Genomic DNA, 17,720 nt, shown 5'->3' on the forward strand with positions numbered 1-17,720 from the left:
TGCTGGACTCTGCCTTCAACTAACAGAGGATGGATTTCCTGTGAAGGTGGATGGGACTTCAGTCTCCACCTGTATACCCCAGGGATGCTGGGCAGTCGGCCCAGATCCCTAACAGCATGACGGAGTGAGCCTAGACACCCTGTCTTCTCTCCAGCGGCAGAAAGGACTCCAGGGAGAAGGGCCAGTCCAGGCCTCTCACCAGCGGCAGATATGTTCTCTGAGAGAGGCAGAGGTTGACTGGGTGAGTAATGCTTTGTTTGGAACAATTTGGTTGGGGTACTGTGTGGGTACAGGCATTAGAGGACTGGAACTACTGACTAACTTCGGAGTCAACCCGTCTGGGGTCTCCTCCTGTGTTAGTCTCCTGCCGAAAGGGGAGAAATGTGACAGACCTAGCCGGGAGAGAGACATTTGGAGAGGACTGAATGCTAGCCTCTTGCTGATTGATCGTGGGCCCTGGCATTTGGGGGAACGGTGCTCTTTGTGAGCTGTATGCCTGGGGACCCTTGAGGTGGTATTACTGTGGATTTGGGTCCTGGTCCCCCAGACTCTGGGGACCCTGGATTTGCCATATTAGAAATAGTGGCTGATTCATAATGCTGGGACAAATACTGTAAGGAGGTGCTGATGTCAATTCCAGCCACCTGTCTGTCTGTTGCCTGCTAGAATGTGTATTGTAAATAAGTCTCTAGTATGGGATCTAAGAGTCATTAGATCCCCATTGTTGTTTGTCTTATTGTCTTAATTAACTTTGCTATTGTGATAATGTTGATTGGGTTTTCTGAGCTACAAGACGGCCAGTCTGGCCTAAAGGTCATGTCTGAGTCATCTAGGCTGTCTAAAGAGATTAGTTAATTAGCCCATGTTAATTAGGGTTCTGGTCACAGGTGTATGTTCAGAGTAATATGAGCCGGAGGTACGCACCTCCTCTTTTATTGTATAAAAGAGCCTGTATTTTTCAATAAATGAGATTCCTGGTTGAACTTACATACAGCCTGCCTGGTGTTTGTTCTGAGCTACACAACTGGATTAGAATGGCACATAGCTGTAGTTCTAGTCCCGGAGCATCGGATGACCGAACCATCAGATGTTGCGATCTGAAATCTGATTCTATAGCTGCAGAGAAGTGTCGGGAGAGTGGAACCGAGCAAGCAGGGGCTCGTTACACTGAACATATTCAAAAATACGGGGGTTTGGTCACACTATATGGTCATATAGTGCTAAGCCCACTTACTGCGACAAAGTACCCCAGTAACTGGGCTTAGCACTATATGATCATATAGTGCAACCAAATCCCCGTATTTTTGAATATGTTCAGGTGTTTTTAATTAGCCTTGCATGATAATCTGTTTTGTATTATTATCATGATAATCGCACAATACAGGTGCTGTGGCTCAACGCACCTGTACTGTGTGATTATCATGATGATAATGATGATGATTGGTAATTGTATTATGGCACATGGAGGGGGGTTAATGTACTCACTGATGTATTACTGACCAGTGGCAATTATTTAACCCCTTTGTGCTGCATTAGTGGCACTAGTGGCAGTGTTTATAAACCCCTTCATGCTGTAGCATAAAAGGGGTTAATTAACACTGATGGTTACACTGTCATTAATGCAGCACAAAGGGGTTAATTGCCACTGGTCACTAATACATCAGTGAGTACATTAACCCCCCTCAATGTGCCATAATACAATTACCATTGTAAATTATTTAACCCCGCCTCCCCTCCCCCAAACCACTTCGCACAGCTAAGACAAGGTGTTAGTATAAGGCACTGTTGTGTTAAGGAGTTAAGTGATCACTCACTTGCAGTGCACATGGGCTCTGGCTACAGGTCCTATCGGCAGCATCTTCTCTTCAATCCCGCGCTCCCAGCCTCTGAATCGTGACGTCACACCAGCTGGGACTAGGACGCTTCTGTCGGGTGGAGAACACTCCGCTTGACAGGGAAGTGAAGTGACACTTGCACTGCTCTGCTGCAATTCTGCCAGTGTGTAGCAGCGGCCCCGGTGTCACCGCAATCCACACCTCCATAGTGACGCCACTGGGCCCCTCTAAATGAACTGATGGGGCCCAGGGAATATATTTTAGGCCACCTGGGAGCCGGGGGAAGCAGAAATAAAGTCCCTGCAGCTGCATTTAGATGATGCCTCGTAACTCAAATCTGGTGAGGTGGCAGAGGGAGAAAGCCTTGAAGTTGGTATTATTTTCTGTGGGGGGCCTGGATATATTGTATCAGTATGAGTTGTGTCTAGAGAGAGACACAAGTGAGACTATTAAAAAATGAGTTGTTATTGTTAAGTGCTAATTAGCAAAAGCAGTGACCAATGGCAAACAACCCAAATTCCCTCTTCTGACATCAGCCCAACAAAATATGAAATGTGATTGGTTACTTTGGATTACTGGACAGGCCACCAATTATCTGCAGATCAGCCATCACTTTTTTTGCCTGGGAGACTTTTTGTAGGTAGTGGTTGTGGGTATGGGGGAGTTAGAAAGGGAGGTTATGTGCTGTAAAAAGATATCATTCGTCTCTGTATGTGAAAGTAACTGATACTTGATTAGAAGAAAATCTTTTCCAGAATGCTAAAAGCTTAGTGAACACCATATCTCTTCATTGTTTGCTTCTTCATAAGTTATCGCTTATAATCTTTAGTTATGATGGTCACCTAAACTTGAGTGACCTATGTCACCTAAACAGAAGTAACGTAGCAGAAGTGACATACATTAATATGTGACCCCTCCCGTCTAACCTACGTCACTTCCGGCCAGCTGGAACACACATTTGTGCTCCAAAAAGCAGATGTATGACTCCTCAGAATCGTTAGTCATTAAGCCTTTCTGACTTGTTTGGCGTATGCCATTTCAGGTCATGTAGTTCCGGTAAGCCTCCTCAACTCCTGGTGATGGCCCCGGCACTGATGTAAAATCTTTGCACGCTTGTGGTTTTCCTACTGTCTACCTACTTGCCAGAATTGGTGAAACCATCCATCTGTGAACTTGGGAGTTTTTTTCCATCACTGACCATTTATTACCCCCATAGACCTTTGGTGACGTTTTTCTTCACAATTTTTTCACATATTTTTACATACTCAATATGGACTGTTATGCTTTATGATTTTTGATTTTTGATTTTACTTTGAGGTGTTTGGTTCATGGAACCGTCACGGGTTTCTTATTACTAGTCACTGGTACATTTGATAACTAAGTACATTTATCGTTTTATTTAATTTTTCTTGAGATCAACACAGTTTAATTATCTGGTATTATCCATATTTATGGTCATATATGTTTTGTTAGCATTCACTTTATATATGCACTTATGTACTGTAATGCACACGTTTGTGGATGTGGATTATAGCGCTACACTTTTATTTTTTTGATGACATTGTAAAGACTTATGTCTGTTTACATCTGCCTACCTCTGGGTCCGATCAGGCCTGCTAAAAAAAAACCAGGAGAAGCAGAATGATTGGAGTGTAAACAGACAGCGGAGTCAGTTTACTCCCGGCCGCCCACAGAGCAGAGTGGACACAGACGTGTCATCTGCCCATTCTGCTCTGATTAGCAGGGGATCAGCTCTCAGGTCCTCTACTGATTGCAAAAGAATCAGCCCCGTGTGAAAGGGGCCTTATACATTATGGGGTTGATTTACTAAAACTGGAGAGTGCAAAATCTGTTGCAGCTGTCCATGGTAGCCAATCAGCTTCTGACTTTAGTTTGTTCAATTAAACTTTGACAAAAAAAACTGGAAGTTGGTGGGTTTCTAGGCAGAGCTGCACCAGATTTTGCTCTCTTCAGCTTTAGTAAATCAACCCCTTTATATATATATATTTTTTTTAGGATCTATTGCTTTATAAAAAAAAACGGAGGCACAGTGTAGTACCGATTTTACCAGATAAGGATCACTGTGGTTGGAAATAATTTGAGCATTTTTGAATGATTAAGTTCTATGATTGGGGGAAAATTTTATGCTTGACATATGAGTTATTAAGATTCACACTTGAGCGCTGCGCTTTCTTCCTTTTCTTCTTGCACTTCTATTATCCAGGGGATATTTTAGTGTTCAGCTGCTTAAGGAAGTTATATAATATATCAACCTAAGGGCAGGAAAATTATCATTATTATTTCTACAGAAAGTCTGCTACCATGAATATAAGGTGACTAAGAAAATGTGTATTTGAGTAAATGAATAAGTAAATGTGTACCTATTGTATAAAGGCAACTGAATAATAGGTGCATATGCCAATGAATAAGTGAATTAATGGCAAGTATTCACTCACCTGCATTATAACACTGACCCCATCTGTGTCTGAGTACCCTGTGCTCATTGCTGCCCATAACAACAGTGACAAGGGGTAGTGCAAAAGTAAAAAAGGGGAAATAATAATGACAGACTGAACAACACAAGCAGAAGAGAAGGGGGGAAATAGCATGCAGGTGATTTATTGTGATCCAAGGAAAAAACTGAAATGCTTGGATGAAGGATTTTTTATTTCCCACTGTGTTATAAGTGATATAATTATCTCTGGAGAGTTTCTTTGCCTTCCTCTGGAACTTGACATCAGTGACTAACAGGCCAGACACAGAGGAATGCCAAACATCTGGATATTTTAAAAATTATAATACCTGTAAACTTGAGTGCCATTGAGAATTATTATTTAAATATAATCTGTCCTTAGCAACTAATATAGATAATCTCTAAATTATATGATTTCAGTAACTGAAATATGATTGGCTGCTATGGACTATGCTACACGGAGAACAGAAGTACAGGCTTGAATACTGAGAAAACGCGGTGCAGAATGCTGCTTCAGAGACAAACTGCAAGTGCAAGGAGACCAGAAAAACCCAAGAGAGGGAGACTATATCACCAGTTAGAGGAAGCATTTCATTAGTCATTGGGTTACGTTCTCCTTCTGTTCACTCCCTCCCTCATCCCCTATCCATATATGCAGGATTTGTGTTGTGTTCTCCTTCTTTTTGCTGTACTGCCCTACTACTGACATGTCACATATGATGTGTTGCTGCACACACTAGGCCGCAGCTTGTATGGCATATTGGTAGTAACAGCATTCTAATGCCGCGTACACACGGTCAAAATTTCCGACAACAAATGTTCGATGGGAGCTTGTTGTCGGAAATTCCGACCGTGTGTAGGCTCCATCGGACATTTGTTGTCGTAATTTCCGACAACAAAAATTGAGAGCTGAATCTCAAAATTTCCGTCACCAAAATCCGTTGTCGTAAATTCCGATCGTGTGTACACAATTCCGACGCACAAAATTCCACGCATGCTCGGAAACAAGCACTGGCTATTGAACTTCATTTTTCTCGGCTCGTTGTATGTGTTGTACGTCACCGCGTTCTTGGCGATCGGAATTTCCGACAACATTTGTGCGACCGTGTGTATGCAAGACAAGTTTGAGCCAACATCCGTCGGAAATAAATCAAGGATTTTGTTGTCGGAATGTCCGAACGTCTGTACACGGCATAAGAGTCACTTCTGGTAGACCATAAGTGATGCCATCATTCATGGACCAGAACTGATGACATCATGTATGAAAAACCCCGGAAGTACTGGCTGTTTACATTGTTCTTAAAGGAAATACCATTTTTATGATTCTTTGAGTAATATTTATTACATAAAAGTGCTTGCTTTAAAGGATTTCACACTATGGAGGTGCTTCTGATTTAAGTAAAACTTTGTCGCAAATCCAAAAAAAGAGGATCTATTTGAGAACTTTTTTTCCAATACAAGCCGGCTGATAATACAAATGGAGAAGAGTGGTAGAATGAAACTGTAATGCCCCGTACACACGGTCGGACTTTGTTCGGACATTCCGACAACAAAATCCTAGGTTTTTTTCCGACGGATGTTGGCTCAAACTTGTCTTGCATACACACGGTCACACAAAGTTGTCGGAAAATCCGATCATTCTGAACGCAGTGAAGTAAAACACGTACGTCGGGACTATAAACGGGGCAGTGGCCAATAGCTTTCATCTCTTTATTTATTCTGAGCATGCGTGGCACATTGTCCGTCGGATTTGTTTACACACGATCCAACGGATTTTGTTGTCGGAAAATTTTATATCCTGCTCTCAAACTTTGTGTGTCGAAAAATCCGATGGAAAATGTGTGATGGAGCCTACACACGGTCGGAATTTCCGACAACAAGGTCCTATCACACATTTTCCGTCGGAAAATCCGACCGTGTGTACAGGGCATAACACATTCTTTTGACCTACCTTTAGATAGAAGGGTTTAATAATGTTTGGTGAGCCTCTGTATGCACTATTGTTGATTGGTTTAGAAACAAGGCAGATGTTAATGTGTTTATGACTCACTTAGTAATAGAAAGGGTCAATTGTTTCCACTGAGCCTTTTATATATAACATTGGTAGTGGATTTAAACACACAGTACTCCTAAATGAAATGCAGGTCGGACTCACTTATTTGCTAAGGGGGCCATGCACATCCAGTGAGCTGTAGTAATATCACAGGAATCTTTATTCTGGGTTAAAATTATGCTAATAAATCCTACATGATATTTAATTATTTAATAATTACTAAACCATAAGGGCACTTTTTGTCCTTTGGTGCGAGTATATCTGCGAGTCTATGTGCTCTGAAGCAAGCCAAAGAGGTCCTTGTATGGCTATGGAAGTATTAGAGGAAGGATATTTATGTTGAATGTTGGTTTGTATCAGAGGCATTAACAAGTCTTTTCTATCTGGTAAGTCCCCTATTTCACTGTTTTTAAAGGGGATTTTGAAAGCATTTTATTTTGTTTAATAGTGAGTGTAATACCAATTTAGTTTAAGGACTAATTCTGTAAGAGATACAACACTATGGAGGTATACTTTTCTTTTTACCATGGACTTGGAGCCAAAGAAGTAAGGGACAGGTGAAGAGGAAATTCTACACAGGATCCATCTGAATGAAATAAAAAGGTGGGCATTAGATCTGGCATATCCATCCTTTGGAAACAAGCGTGTCTTGACCTACTTGTAATTAAGGAGTCAATTCAATTTGGTGAGCTTCCAAATTTTGAGAATAGTTGTGGAAGAATTGGGGATGTTGAGCTTTTCACTTCTATTGATCACATCAGGGACCTTTAATTTTATTGTTTTGGACTTGAGAGAGCAATTCACCACTGCACCCTTCTCAAGGAACCCCTTGCAACTTCAAGAAGAACTTTAGTGTTTCTTGGAATGCTAGCTAAGAAAGGCTAACCTATCCTTTCCCCACTCTATCCAAAACTAAAAAATAGTTTTGCTTCTATGCACACTTAAAAACTGACTGCTCAAACAAAGCACTTACTGTAGACTTTGGTAACTGATGGAAGAACAGTTGAGCTGTCTACAGCAACCAGATTTTCTGTTTGTATTGTATTTAAGACAATACATAAGAAAAGAAGGTAGATGCTGAATCAATGGTTACAGGAACTGTTCCTTTTCCAGACACTTTTATACAAATAACTTTTCTTATTTTAAAACTGATTGTAGGGCAAAGCAATGTGTGAATAGCATTTTTCACCTAAAGCGAATGATGAATTAAATACATATTATGTGCTTTCTTTTCTCGACATGCGGAACAGATAGTTTCATTAACCCGGGGCACTTTATGTATTAAGTATTCAGAAAACCCCAACCCCCATGCTTAAAATTACTTTATGAACTGAGAAATTCAGTGCAGTATTACAGAGGAAGAGCAGCAGCACTCTCAGTAGGAATAAGGTCACAGCACACCTCAAATACCATGAAATTATTCAGCGCATGTGAATAATTCATGTTTATCCATTGCTGCACAAATCACAGCATATATATCTCAGGCAGGCCAAGGAAAGTGACTGAAACCATCTCTACCAATTAATAATTATAATGGCAATTTACTGCAAATATGTGTGTGGGTTTACTTAAAGTGATATTAAAGCTTTAGATTTTTTTTACATTAAAATAATAAACATGTCTATACTTACCTTCTCTGTGCAGTGGTTTTGCACACAGAAGCCCCAATCCACCTTTTCTCGGGTCCCCTGCCGGTGCTCTTGGCTCCTCCCTCATGCTGAGTGCCCCCAGAGCTAGCAGCTTGCTCTGGGGGCACCCAGGCAGGCTTGCACCCAAGCCATGGCTCTGTGTGTTCCATTCACACACAGAGCTGCGGCTCGGCCCCACCCCTCTCTCTCCTTGCTGGCTCACTGGCTGTAATTAACAGCAGCGGGAGCCAATGCCCAATGTCTCAGCCAATAAAGAGGGAGAGTCCCTCGTGCACAGCACCAGAGGAAGATCAAGCTCAGGTACATATTGGGGGGGGGGGGGGGGGGGCTGTGGGACGGAGAAGGTTTCTTACCTTTATTCATAGAGTGCATGAAGGTAAAAGACCTTGAGCCTTTAGAACCACTTTAATAGCACAGTGCACAGTCAATGGCTCTTTTACTGTGTGCAAAAAAGGTATAAACCTAAACAAACTAAGAACACTGAAAAGTACTTAAAGCTGAACTCTAGGCACAAAAACTTTGAAAAGATATAAATCCACTCTGTGCACCAAATGCCTACCCAGATATTACATTGTAAATGTAGCAGTGACATCATCCCTGTGAAGACAGCAGAACTACGGGAGTGGCCTAGTGGGCTCCACCTATTACAGACTGCCTGCAGAAGACTACAGGAGGGGGGTGAAGACAAGACCAGTCACCCTGCACAAGGAAAGAGCAGCAGTGACTGTTTTTTATTACGGGAAGCACATGCACATAAGCCAAGCTTTACACTGGATTACTGCACAGATCTTGAAGAAATACACAAAGCACTCCAAAAGTCACAGAAAAATATATGTAATGAATGCATTTAGACAATATTTGCTGATCTCAGAGTTTTGCTTTAAAGTGAACCTGTGCTTTGGCCATGTTGGCTAAGCAACAAGTATGCTTTATGCCCCCTGTAGTAGGTCTTCAGTCATTGTTTTTATGCTGGTCACACACCTAGACCTCTTATTGTGCTGGGGTATACTATAATAGATATAATTATTTCTTAACATCTTTGTATTTTATTTTCATGGGTCTAAAAGTATTGCATTACATGGTAATGGAACAAAAACTTGTACCTTCTTGTTAACCCTGTACACCACAATGCTCAGCATGTGCATTGCAGTGAGTTACAGTGTGAGTTCATAGGTAGCTACTGTCCTGTGGATTTAGTACTGTTTACTAAAAAAATGGCATTGCAACAAAGCACACTGAGTGACATGATGTACCTGCATTGCATTAATGGGATGTGGATTGGGAGCAGGTGTCCTAAATTTTATAAGGAAAGGTCTTATAGGCAAACTCTGGGTCATACAAATATTGTCTAAATCAGGGTTTCTCAACCCCAGTCCTCAATGTGCCCCAGCAGGTCATGTTTTCAGGCTTCCCATTATTTTGCACAGGAGACTTGATCAGTTTCACTGCCTTGTAATTACCACAGCTGTTTCATCTGAGGGAAATCTTGAAAACATGACCTGTTGGGGCGCCTTGGGGACACATGTGTATTCTAACTTGAATCTTGGTGTGCTTTGTGTATTTCTTGCAGATCTGTGAAGTAATCTAACAGAAAATGACTTCTGCACTTTGCCTATGTGTAAGAGCTTACTGTAATAAGGACCAGTCATTGCATGCTGCCTGTAATAGGAGGACTTGCTCTGTCCCACCCACAGCTATGTCCCTTGGACTGGTCATATAGCAGTGATGATGTCATTGCTACATTTACAAGTGGTATCTGGGTTTTCATAGGAATTAGATTCACACAAAGTAGAGTTGTATCCTTGGTGGCCCTTGATGAATATATTTAAATTGTCTGTTGCATATATCAATGCAGGCTCAATGCAAGAGTGCACCTGTCAATCAGCCTTGTGTCCCTCAGACAGTGTTAAGGTGACACACTCCCTATTCCGCATTAGTGACAGCGCTGGTCTCTGGCATGCACCTGTTGCCGGAGACAAGCGATGTCAATCACAACTAATTAACTATGTATCTCATACTGAGCATCATGCATAGTTGCCAACAGTCCCGATTTTCCCAGGACAATCCCGATTTTGGGACCCTCGTCCCGATTTAATCTTGTCCTGGGTGTTTTCCCGAATTTTTTGGGATTGTCCCGAGATCACCACCATGCCTGCAACCCCCAGGTCACCATCATGCCTGCACCCCCAAATCACCACCCTGTCTCCACCCTTCCCCAAGTCAGCCTGTAACACCCCAAGTCACCATGCCTTCACCCACACACCTCTCTCCCCTTGTCACCACTCTTGAGGAGATGTAGCTGGACTGCAGCCAACACTCCGCTGGGGACACCTGATGTAAGAGGTACTGTACTGGGAATGCCTGATGGAAGGAGGCACTCTGCTGGGGCACCTGATGCAAGGACAGACTCTGCTGGGGGCACCTGATGTAAGGACAGACTCTGCTGGGGGAACCTGATGGCATCTGGTGGCAGGCGACGTAGCAGGTGATACACTCAGGGGTCCCACTGATTCTGCATTATGGTGAGTTGAATGATTTCATTTTATATTACAATGTAATAATAGAAATAATGCGATTCAATCATCCTGACACCATAACAACCATGGTGCCGGGATGATTGAAGTGCTAACACCAGGTGTTTGGAGTATCTTTATCTGCTGATTGTTAAACTTTCTAGAATACACATATTTTTACTGTGTAGGATCTGGGGCTGCTGTCCCGTCATTCCCCTCTCCCCCTTTCCCCCTCTCCCCCTTTCCCTCTCCCCCTCTCCCCCTTTCCCTCTCCCCCTTTCCCCTCTCCCTCTCCCCCTTTCCCTCTCCCCCTTTCCCCTCTCCCCCTTTCCCTCTCCCCCTTTCCCTCTCCATCCCTCATTCATCTCAGACTCTAACCACACCCTCTTGAGCCACGCCCATTTAAGCCATGCCCACCATTCACATAAACCACGCCCATTTTTCGCCTTATTTTACTTGTGTTTTTCTAAACCACGCCTACAAACGAATGCCCCACCCCCTAATTATTGTACGGCTCCACCTACAGCCAAAAAAGTGTCCCACATTTTTTTTGCAATGTTGGCAACTTTGCATCATGGTCAAACAGCATTGGGGGGAGGGGGTGTGCTGTCAACCATGCTAGATCAGCATACACAGCACCTATCAAAATGCATGGACAGGAGGAACAGAGATTGTTTCTGATGAGACTTCTTTAAGTACTATAAGTACCTGACTCTCTCTTGATATAAACCTCCTAAAGGATCTTTTTCACTGCATAATGCTTTTAATCTCTCTTCCAAAACATGTCCATTGGAGGGGAAGGCAAATGAATGACCTCATCAGTGTGTTGCCACTCCTCATTGTCCAACTATCACTGCTTAACAACAGTGGAGAGAAGTGAGGTCAGCAACCAAGCTATATTGTCTGGCTAAATCAAAAGAATAACAGAATGAAAAAAAGGTAGACGTGTGAGTGTTCTCATACCTTATTTTGCATTTTGTTACTTGCCTGGAGTTTAGCTTTAACACCCTCCTCACCCCTTGGTCCTTGCTGCACTCACTTTTATGGGTGATGAGTTGTCAGTGCCAATGCAGCTGGTGTAGCAGTCTGGGGATTTGGAATCCCCACAAAAAAATATATACTTGGGGAATAAATTATATCTTCACATGATCCTTTAACAAAAACCGCATCCTCAAAACTAACAATTGTGAATAAATCCCCTTCCAGATTAGCTACTAGGACTTTAATGATATATTATCTAAACATAAACTAATGTTTCGAACCACTTATGTGAATTTGTATCTATATACTTTGATGGTCAGCAGATGTGTTTAATTGTTTTCAATACATGATTTTAATTTGCATTAAAATGAATAAACTTTGGATACATTTTATATAAAAATTTACCATATTGGTACCATTAAATTCCTAGTAGTTACTCTGGAAGGATATTTATTCATGATTTAGAATTCCCTCTCTTCTTCCTCTTTTCTCTGCGGGGCTTTCAGGGCGGATCAGAGTGATGCTCTGTGGCGGTGCTAACCAATCAGTATCGCTTGATCCGTCATGGAAGCCCTACAGTAAGAAGAGGGAGAAGAGCAGGGATTTCAAATCCCCAGACAACTACAGCTTGGGCACTGACAGCTCATCATCCACAAAAGTAAGCCCACCGGGGACCACAGGGCTGGGGAGGTTGTACGCTGTTAATTCGCCTTTTAAGTTTTTCTAAAAAAGTGAACTAACCTTTTAAAGTACCTACATACAGATTATTAGCACAAAACCATCTTGTGCTAGACTTTCTCTTTTGATAACCAGTCCATATTTTTCGGCTACTGATGATTTTCCAAACCATTAGATTTCTGCTTCAGTGTCAAAGATTCAGTATGGAACACATCAGACACCCAATTGTCAGATATGCCATAGGGAGTGTCAGTGTGCCTATATTTAACATCATTCTTCTATTTTAATTCTATAGTTGTATACTGTACTCTAAATTATAGCAAGATGCTATATAGCAGAAGGTGTAGCCGAGTTCTTAATGATTTAAATGTTTCTGAGTAATAAATGATAATGCATGTATACACGCAGCCTGCTTTATATTTTATGCCTTTATGACCTTGGGCAAAGGTACACAACATGCACAATAAAACACAACTGCACACAAGCTAATTAGCATGGATTCTGTCTTTAATTTGCAATCCAAAGGCCTGTACTTGTTTACCTGAAACCTTAGTACTCAGCAATTCCTCCTGAGCATCCTGCTTTGATTCGCTTTCATCTGCCATGTTGCTGTTATGGATTACTGAAACAAAAATTTTAAAGTGCACAGACACGTTATAAATAATTAAAGACAAGGCCTGGCTCCAATACATTCCCATCCAAAAAGAACAGTTAACTCATGCATGGATATTTCTAACCTTATAACCCTGAAGACTTTACATTTGCATGTGCTAGTCACAGGGAAAAAGCTTTAAGATTATACAGATATATTAAATATTGTATATATTGTATTTATAGCAGGCCAAGGTTCCTACATTGAGCCCTCAGACACAAGGGCCCAAACTTGCATAAGTGCACCTGTACTGTACTTATAAATTACAAGACTACATATGTAATCATGTAATTAAGTAAAGGGGCAAGAAGTTGAATTCTGTAATTTGTTTGTTCAGCTATGAAAGGTTTTTGTGTATTTTGGAAGTATCACCTACTGTTGTACTCTACCCGTTACTGACTATTTCACAGCTCCCTACATTGTGTTACAGTGTATTCATAGTATTCATACACCTTTAAATTTTCCATATTTTGCCATGTTTCAACCTAAAACATAAATGTGTTTTATTGGGATTCTATGTGATAGACCAACACAAAGTGGCACATAATTGTGAAATGGAAGGAAAATTATAAATGGTTTTCAAAATTGTTTACAAATATGTGAAAAGTGTGGCGTGCATTTGTATTCAGCCCCCTTTACACTGATACCTCTAACTAAAATCTAGTGGCACCAATTGCCTTCAGAAGTCATCTAATTAATAAATAGTCCACTTGTGTGTAATTTAATCTCAGTATAAATACAGCTGTTCTATGGAGCCCTCAAAGGTTTGTTAGAGAACCTTAGTGAACAAAAAGCATCATGAAGGCCAAAGAACACACCAGACAGGTCAGGGATAAAATTGTGGAGAAGTTTAAAGCAGGGTTAGGTTATAAAAAAATATCCCAAGCTTTGAAAATCTCACGGAGCACTGTTCAATCCATCATCCGAAAATGTAAAGAGTATGGCACAGCTGCAAACCTACCAAGACATAGCTGTCCACCTAAACTGACAGGCTGGGCAAGGAGAACATTAATCAGAGAAGCAGCCAAGATGCCCATGATAATTCTGGAGGAGCTGCAGTGATCCACAGTTCAGGTGGGAGAATCTGTCCACAGGACAACTATTAGTTGTGCACTCCACAAATCTGGTCTTTATGGAAGAGTGGCAAGAAGAAAGCCATTGTTGAAAGAAAGCCATAAAAAGTCCAGTTTGCAGTTTGCAAGAAGCCATGTGGGGGACACAGCAAACATGTGGAAGAAGGTGCTCTGGTCAGATGAGACCAGAATTGAACGTTTTGGCCTAAAAGCAAAATGCTATGTGTGGCGGAACACTAACACTGCACATCTCCCTGAACACACCATCCCCACCGTGAAACATGGTGATGGCGGCATCATGTTGTGGGGATGCTTTTCTTTAGAAGGGACAGGGAAACTGGTCAGAGCTGATGGGAAGATGAATGGAGCCAAATACAGGGCAATCTTAGAAGAAAACCTCTTATGGCGCGTACACACGATTGGAATTTCCGTCAGAAAAACCTTGGGTGGTTTTTCCAACGGAATTCCGCTCAAGCTTGCCTTGCATACACACGGTCACACAAAAGTTCTCTGAACTTTCGACTGTCAAGAACGTGGTGACGTACAACACTACGACGAGCTGAGAAAATGAAGTTCAATGCTTCTGAGCATGCGTCGAATTGTTTCCGAGCATGTGTAGGAATTTTGTGCGTCGGAATTGCTATAGATGATCGGAATTTCCGATAGGGACTTTTTCTGTCGGAAAAATAGAGAACCTGCTCTCAATCTTTTGCTGGCGGAAATTCCACCAGCAAAAGCCCAATGGAGCATACACATGGTCGGAATTTCCGACCAAAAGCTCACATTGGACTTTTGCTGGCGGAATTTCCGATCGTGTGTACGGGGCATTAGAGTCTGCAAAAGCAGGACATCGACCCTGAACATACAGCCATATGGAATGGATTAGATCAAAGCATATTCATGTGTTAGAGTGGCCCAGACAAAGTCCAGACCTAAATCCAATTGAGAATCTGTGGCAAGACGTGGCAAGACTTGGAAATTGCTGTTCACAGACGCTCTCCATCCAATTTGACAGAGCTTGAGCTATTTTGCAAAAAAGAATTGGCAAAAATTTCACTCTCTAGATGTGCAAAGATGGTAGAGACATACCCAAAAAGACTTGCAGTTGAAATTGCGGCGAAAGGTGGTTCTACGAAATATTGACACGGGGGGGGGGGGTGGCTGAATACAAATGCATGCCACACTTTTCAGAAAACCCTTTAGCATTTTCCTTCCACTTCACAATTATGTGCCACTTTGTGTTGGTCTATCACATAAAATCCCAATAAAATACATTTACATTTTTGGTTGTAACACGACAAAATGTGGAAAATTTCAAGCGGTATGAATCCTTTTTCAAGGCACTGTATGAGAAAGAGCGACATCTTTTAAATGTATCTATGGTTAAAATTATTTTTCCAATAAGCTTATATTGTATTGTCAAAAATAAGTATTGCTTGTATTGTTATTACAATGTGGATGTTCTAAAATCAAAGTGCATGCTGTGGCTATAAATATCCTTTAAGCACAAAGTGGCAACCTAACAAAGAGTTGTACAAGCACAAGCTTGCACCACTTCTCTAAACAGAAAAAAATGGAGCAGATGCTGCTTCCAATAAACAATAGGGGTGCATGTTCATTTTTAAATTAGGAGTGTGGCGTTCTCTGTGTCTGTTATAGGCAGCACAGAGAACAGAGCGCTAGTGCTGCATGCTCTGATCTCTCTGCCATTCCTGCCCCCTGTTAGGCTCGGAGCGGAAGGCAGGGGGAGGGTTGTTAACCCTGTAGGCTCTGCTCATGTAGTGTAAACACTGCTCAAGCAGAGAGAGGAATCATACCTGGTTGGGATCTGCAGCAGTTTTCTATATGAGAAACTGCCATATTCCCTCTGTTAATTAGTGGCAGACCTGCGCTAGTTTCTATTTCACTCTGAAATAAAAACGGGTGCGGGTGACGCAGGAGGACCTGAAACAAGTCTATCTGCTTAGTTATCTGCTCAGTTAATGGCCTGCATGCTTAGTTAATGTTAGAAGTGTGGGATTAAAAAAAAAAAACATTCATGCTCCCCTATGTGGCTGCAACATTGGTGTGATGCTGCTGTTGTCTCCTGCTGGCTTTAACACTGAGAACTGAGCGATCACATGATCACTGATCGCTCAGTTCTCAGTCTTCACTGAACAGAAAGTGATGACTGTCAGTCACTGGCTCTCTGCTCTGTTCCTCCAGGGCTCACTGTAGCGCCGAGCTGGAAATGGGGCATGAGCAGCTGGCTGAAGCTCTCAGTGGCACTCTGTGAGGCTGAGCCAATTGCCAGTCAGGCATCTAGGTGGATCCCAACAGTAAAGTCAGGATTCTTGCAGAGCCTGGACCGTCTCTGTGGCATCAGCTGACAGCAGGCTTTATTCATTCGCTATTGTCATACCCACCCTTTTTTTGAAGCCTATTAGAGCCTCTGCCTCTAATCACGTGCTTAAAAAAAAAAAACCCCATTGGAATCCATGCGTCCGGCACCCCACATATAGATTAGGGGGGCAGACGCATCAATAGGGGGGCGCCGCTCCTGCGCCCTGCATTATGGGCTGCCACTGCGAGTAACCAGTCAGCTTCAATGTTTTCTTGTCAAAGCTTAATTGAACAAGCTGAAGTTAGAAGCTGATTGCTACTATATGCAACTGCACCAAATTCTGTGTGCACCAGTTTTAGTAAATCTCTCCCAATAATATTCTAAACTTTTTGTGTGCATGCATACAAGCAGAATATGTTATCTTTTCCATTGTGCACATTTTATATTAACAGTATGTCTTCTTGCCTGGCCTGTTCATCAGCATTAGTGGGAAGTTATAAAGGGGTAAGACCATCTGCAGAAAGTGATGTTATTACTCTTTTACAGGAAGTTCTCTGTGGAAAGTAATTTTCTTCCAAAGAACAGGGCATGTAATAGGGTAGTTCTATCTCCACCCTAATCCTCCTTCTGGACTACTCTTTTAGTGGCGGTTCACACAGGGACGACCTATCAAGGAACTTAGCTGCCTGACAAGTCGCGCTCCATGCATTGCAATGGAACCGTTCTAATAGGATCGACTCAAGTCACTCTGACTTAGAAAAAGGTTCCTGTACTACTTTTGGGCAACTTCAGAGTGGCTTGTATTGACTTCTATACAGAAGTCGTTTTGCAAGCCGCACTGAAGTCGCGAAGTACGGGGCACTGTACGGGGCGGCTTCAGAGTCGGACAACTTCGATGCCGCCCCTGTGTGAACCGGCACTTATAGCCATTTGTTACTTGTTTTAAAAAAATTTAGATGTCTATCAAATTAGAAGGAAGAACACAGAACAGGACTAAGATGGGCCACACCGTTCTGTGCAGTAATGAAGCCTAAGACCTCTGAGCCATTCAGCCAGCTGAGCTGAAGCTTAGAGGTCACAGAGAACGCCAGACTTTTCACTCAGCCTTAAAGTGGTTGTAAAGCCACAAAAATAAATAAACGCAAGACAAAGGCATAATGAGCTAGTATGCATATCATACTAGCTTATTATGAAATACTTACCTTAGATCGAAGCCCCCACAGTGGTGCTGGCACACTGCTCTGCCCGGCGACATGTCTCCCCGAGTTATTTCTGGTTATCGCAGGCTCCGGTGCTGTGATTGGCTGGAGCCACAATGACGTCACTCCCACGCATGCGCGCTGGAGCCACCGGTAACGGCACGTCAGCTGAAGCAACGGCACGAATGAGCCATTGCTTCAGTGTTCATGTGCCGATGACGTCGGCACATGCTGATACAGGGGAAGTTTAGGAGATATCTGGGGTAGCTACAGGTAAGCCTTACTATAGGC

At 42.3% G+C, this 17,720-nt stretch overlaps 1 protein-coding gene across 4 annotated transcripts in view; it reads right to left on the reverse strand.

The window, feature by feature from the left end:
• The window catches only part of CRACD (capping protein inhibiting regulator of actin dynamics), a 309,035-nt gene that overhangs the window by 169,431 nt on the left and 121,884 nt on the right, over window positions 1–17,720 (reverse strand). For 2 of the 4 annotated variants that reach the window (XM_073608406.1, XM_073608407.1), the window contains exon 3: window positions 12,724–12,804. The exons of the other annotated variants lie outside the window; for them this stretch is intronic. In XM_073608406.1, coding sequence (XP_073464507.1) covers window positions 12,724–12,787 — 64 coding nt within the window. In that variant the 5' untranslated portion in view covers window positions 12,788–12,804. The remainder of the gene's footprint in view (window positions 1–12,723; window positions 12,805–17,720) is intronic. 4 annotated transcript variants of the gene reach the window in all.

This window comes from Aquarana catesbeiana, linkage group LG01, assembly GCF_042186555.1.
Source record: "Aquarana catesbeiana isolate 2022-GZ linkage group LG01, ASM4218655v1, whole genome shotgun sequence".
In the NCBI taxonomy this organism is placed as follows: Eukaryota; Metazoa; Chordata; class Amphibia; order Anura; family Ranidae; genus Aquarana; species Aquarana catesbeiana.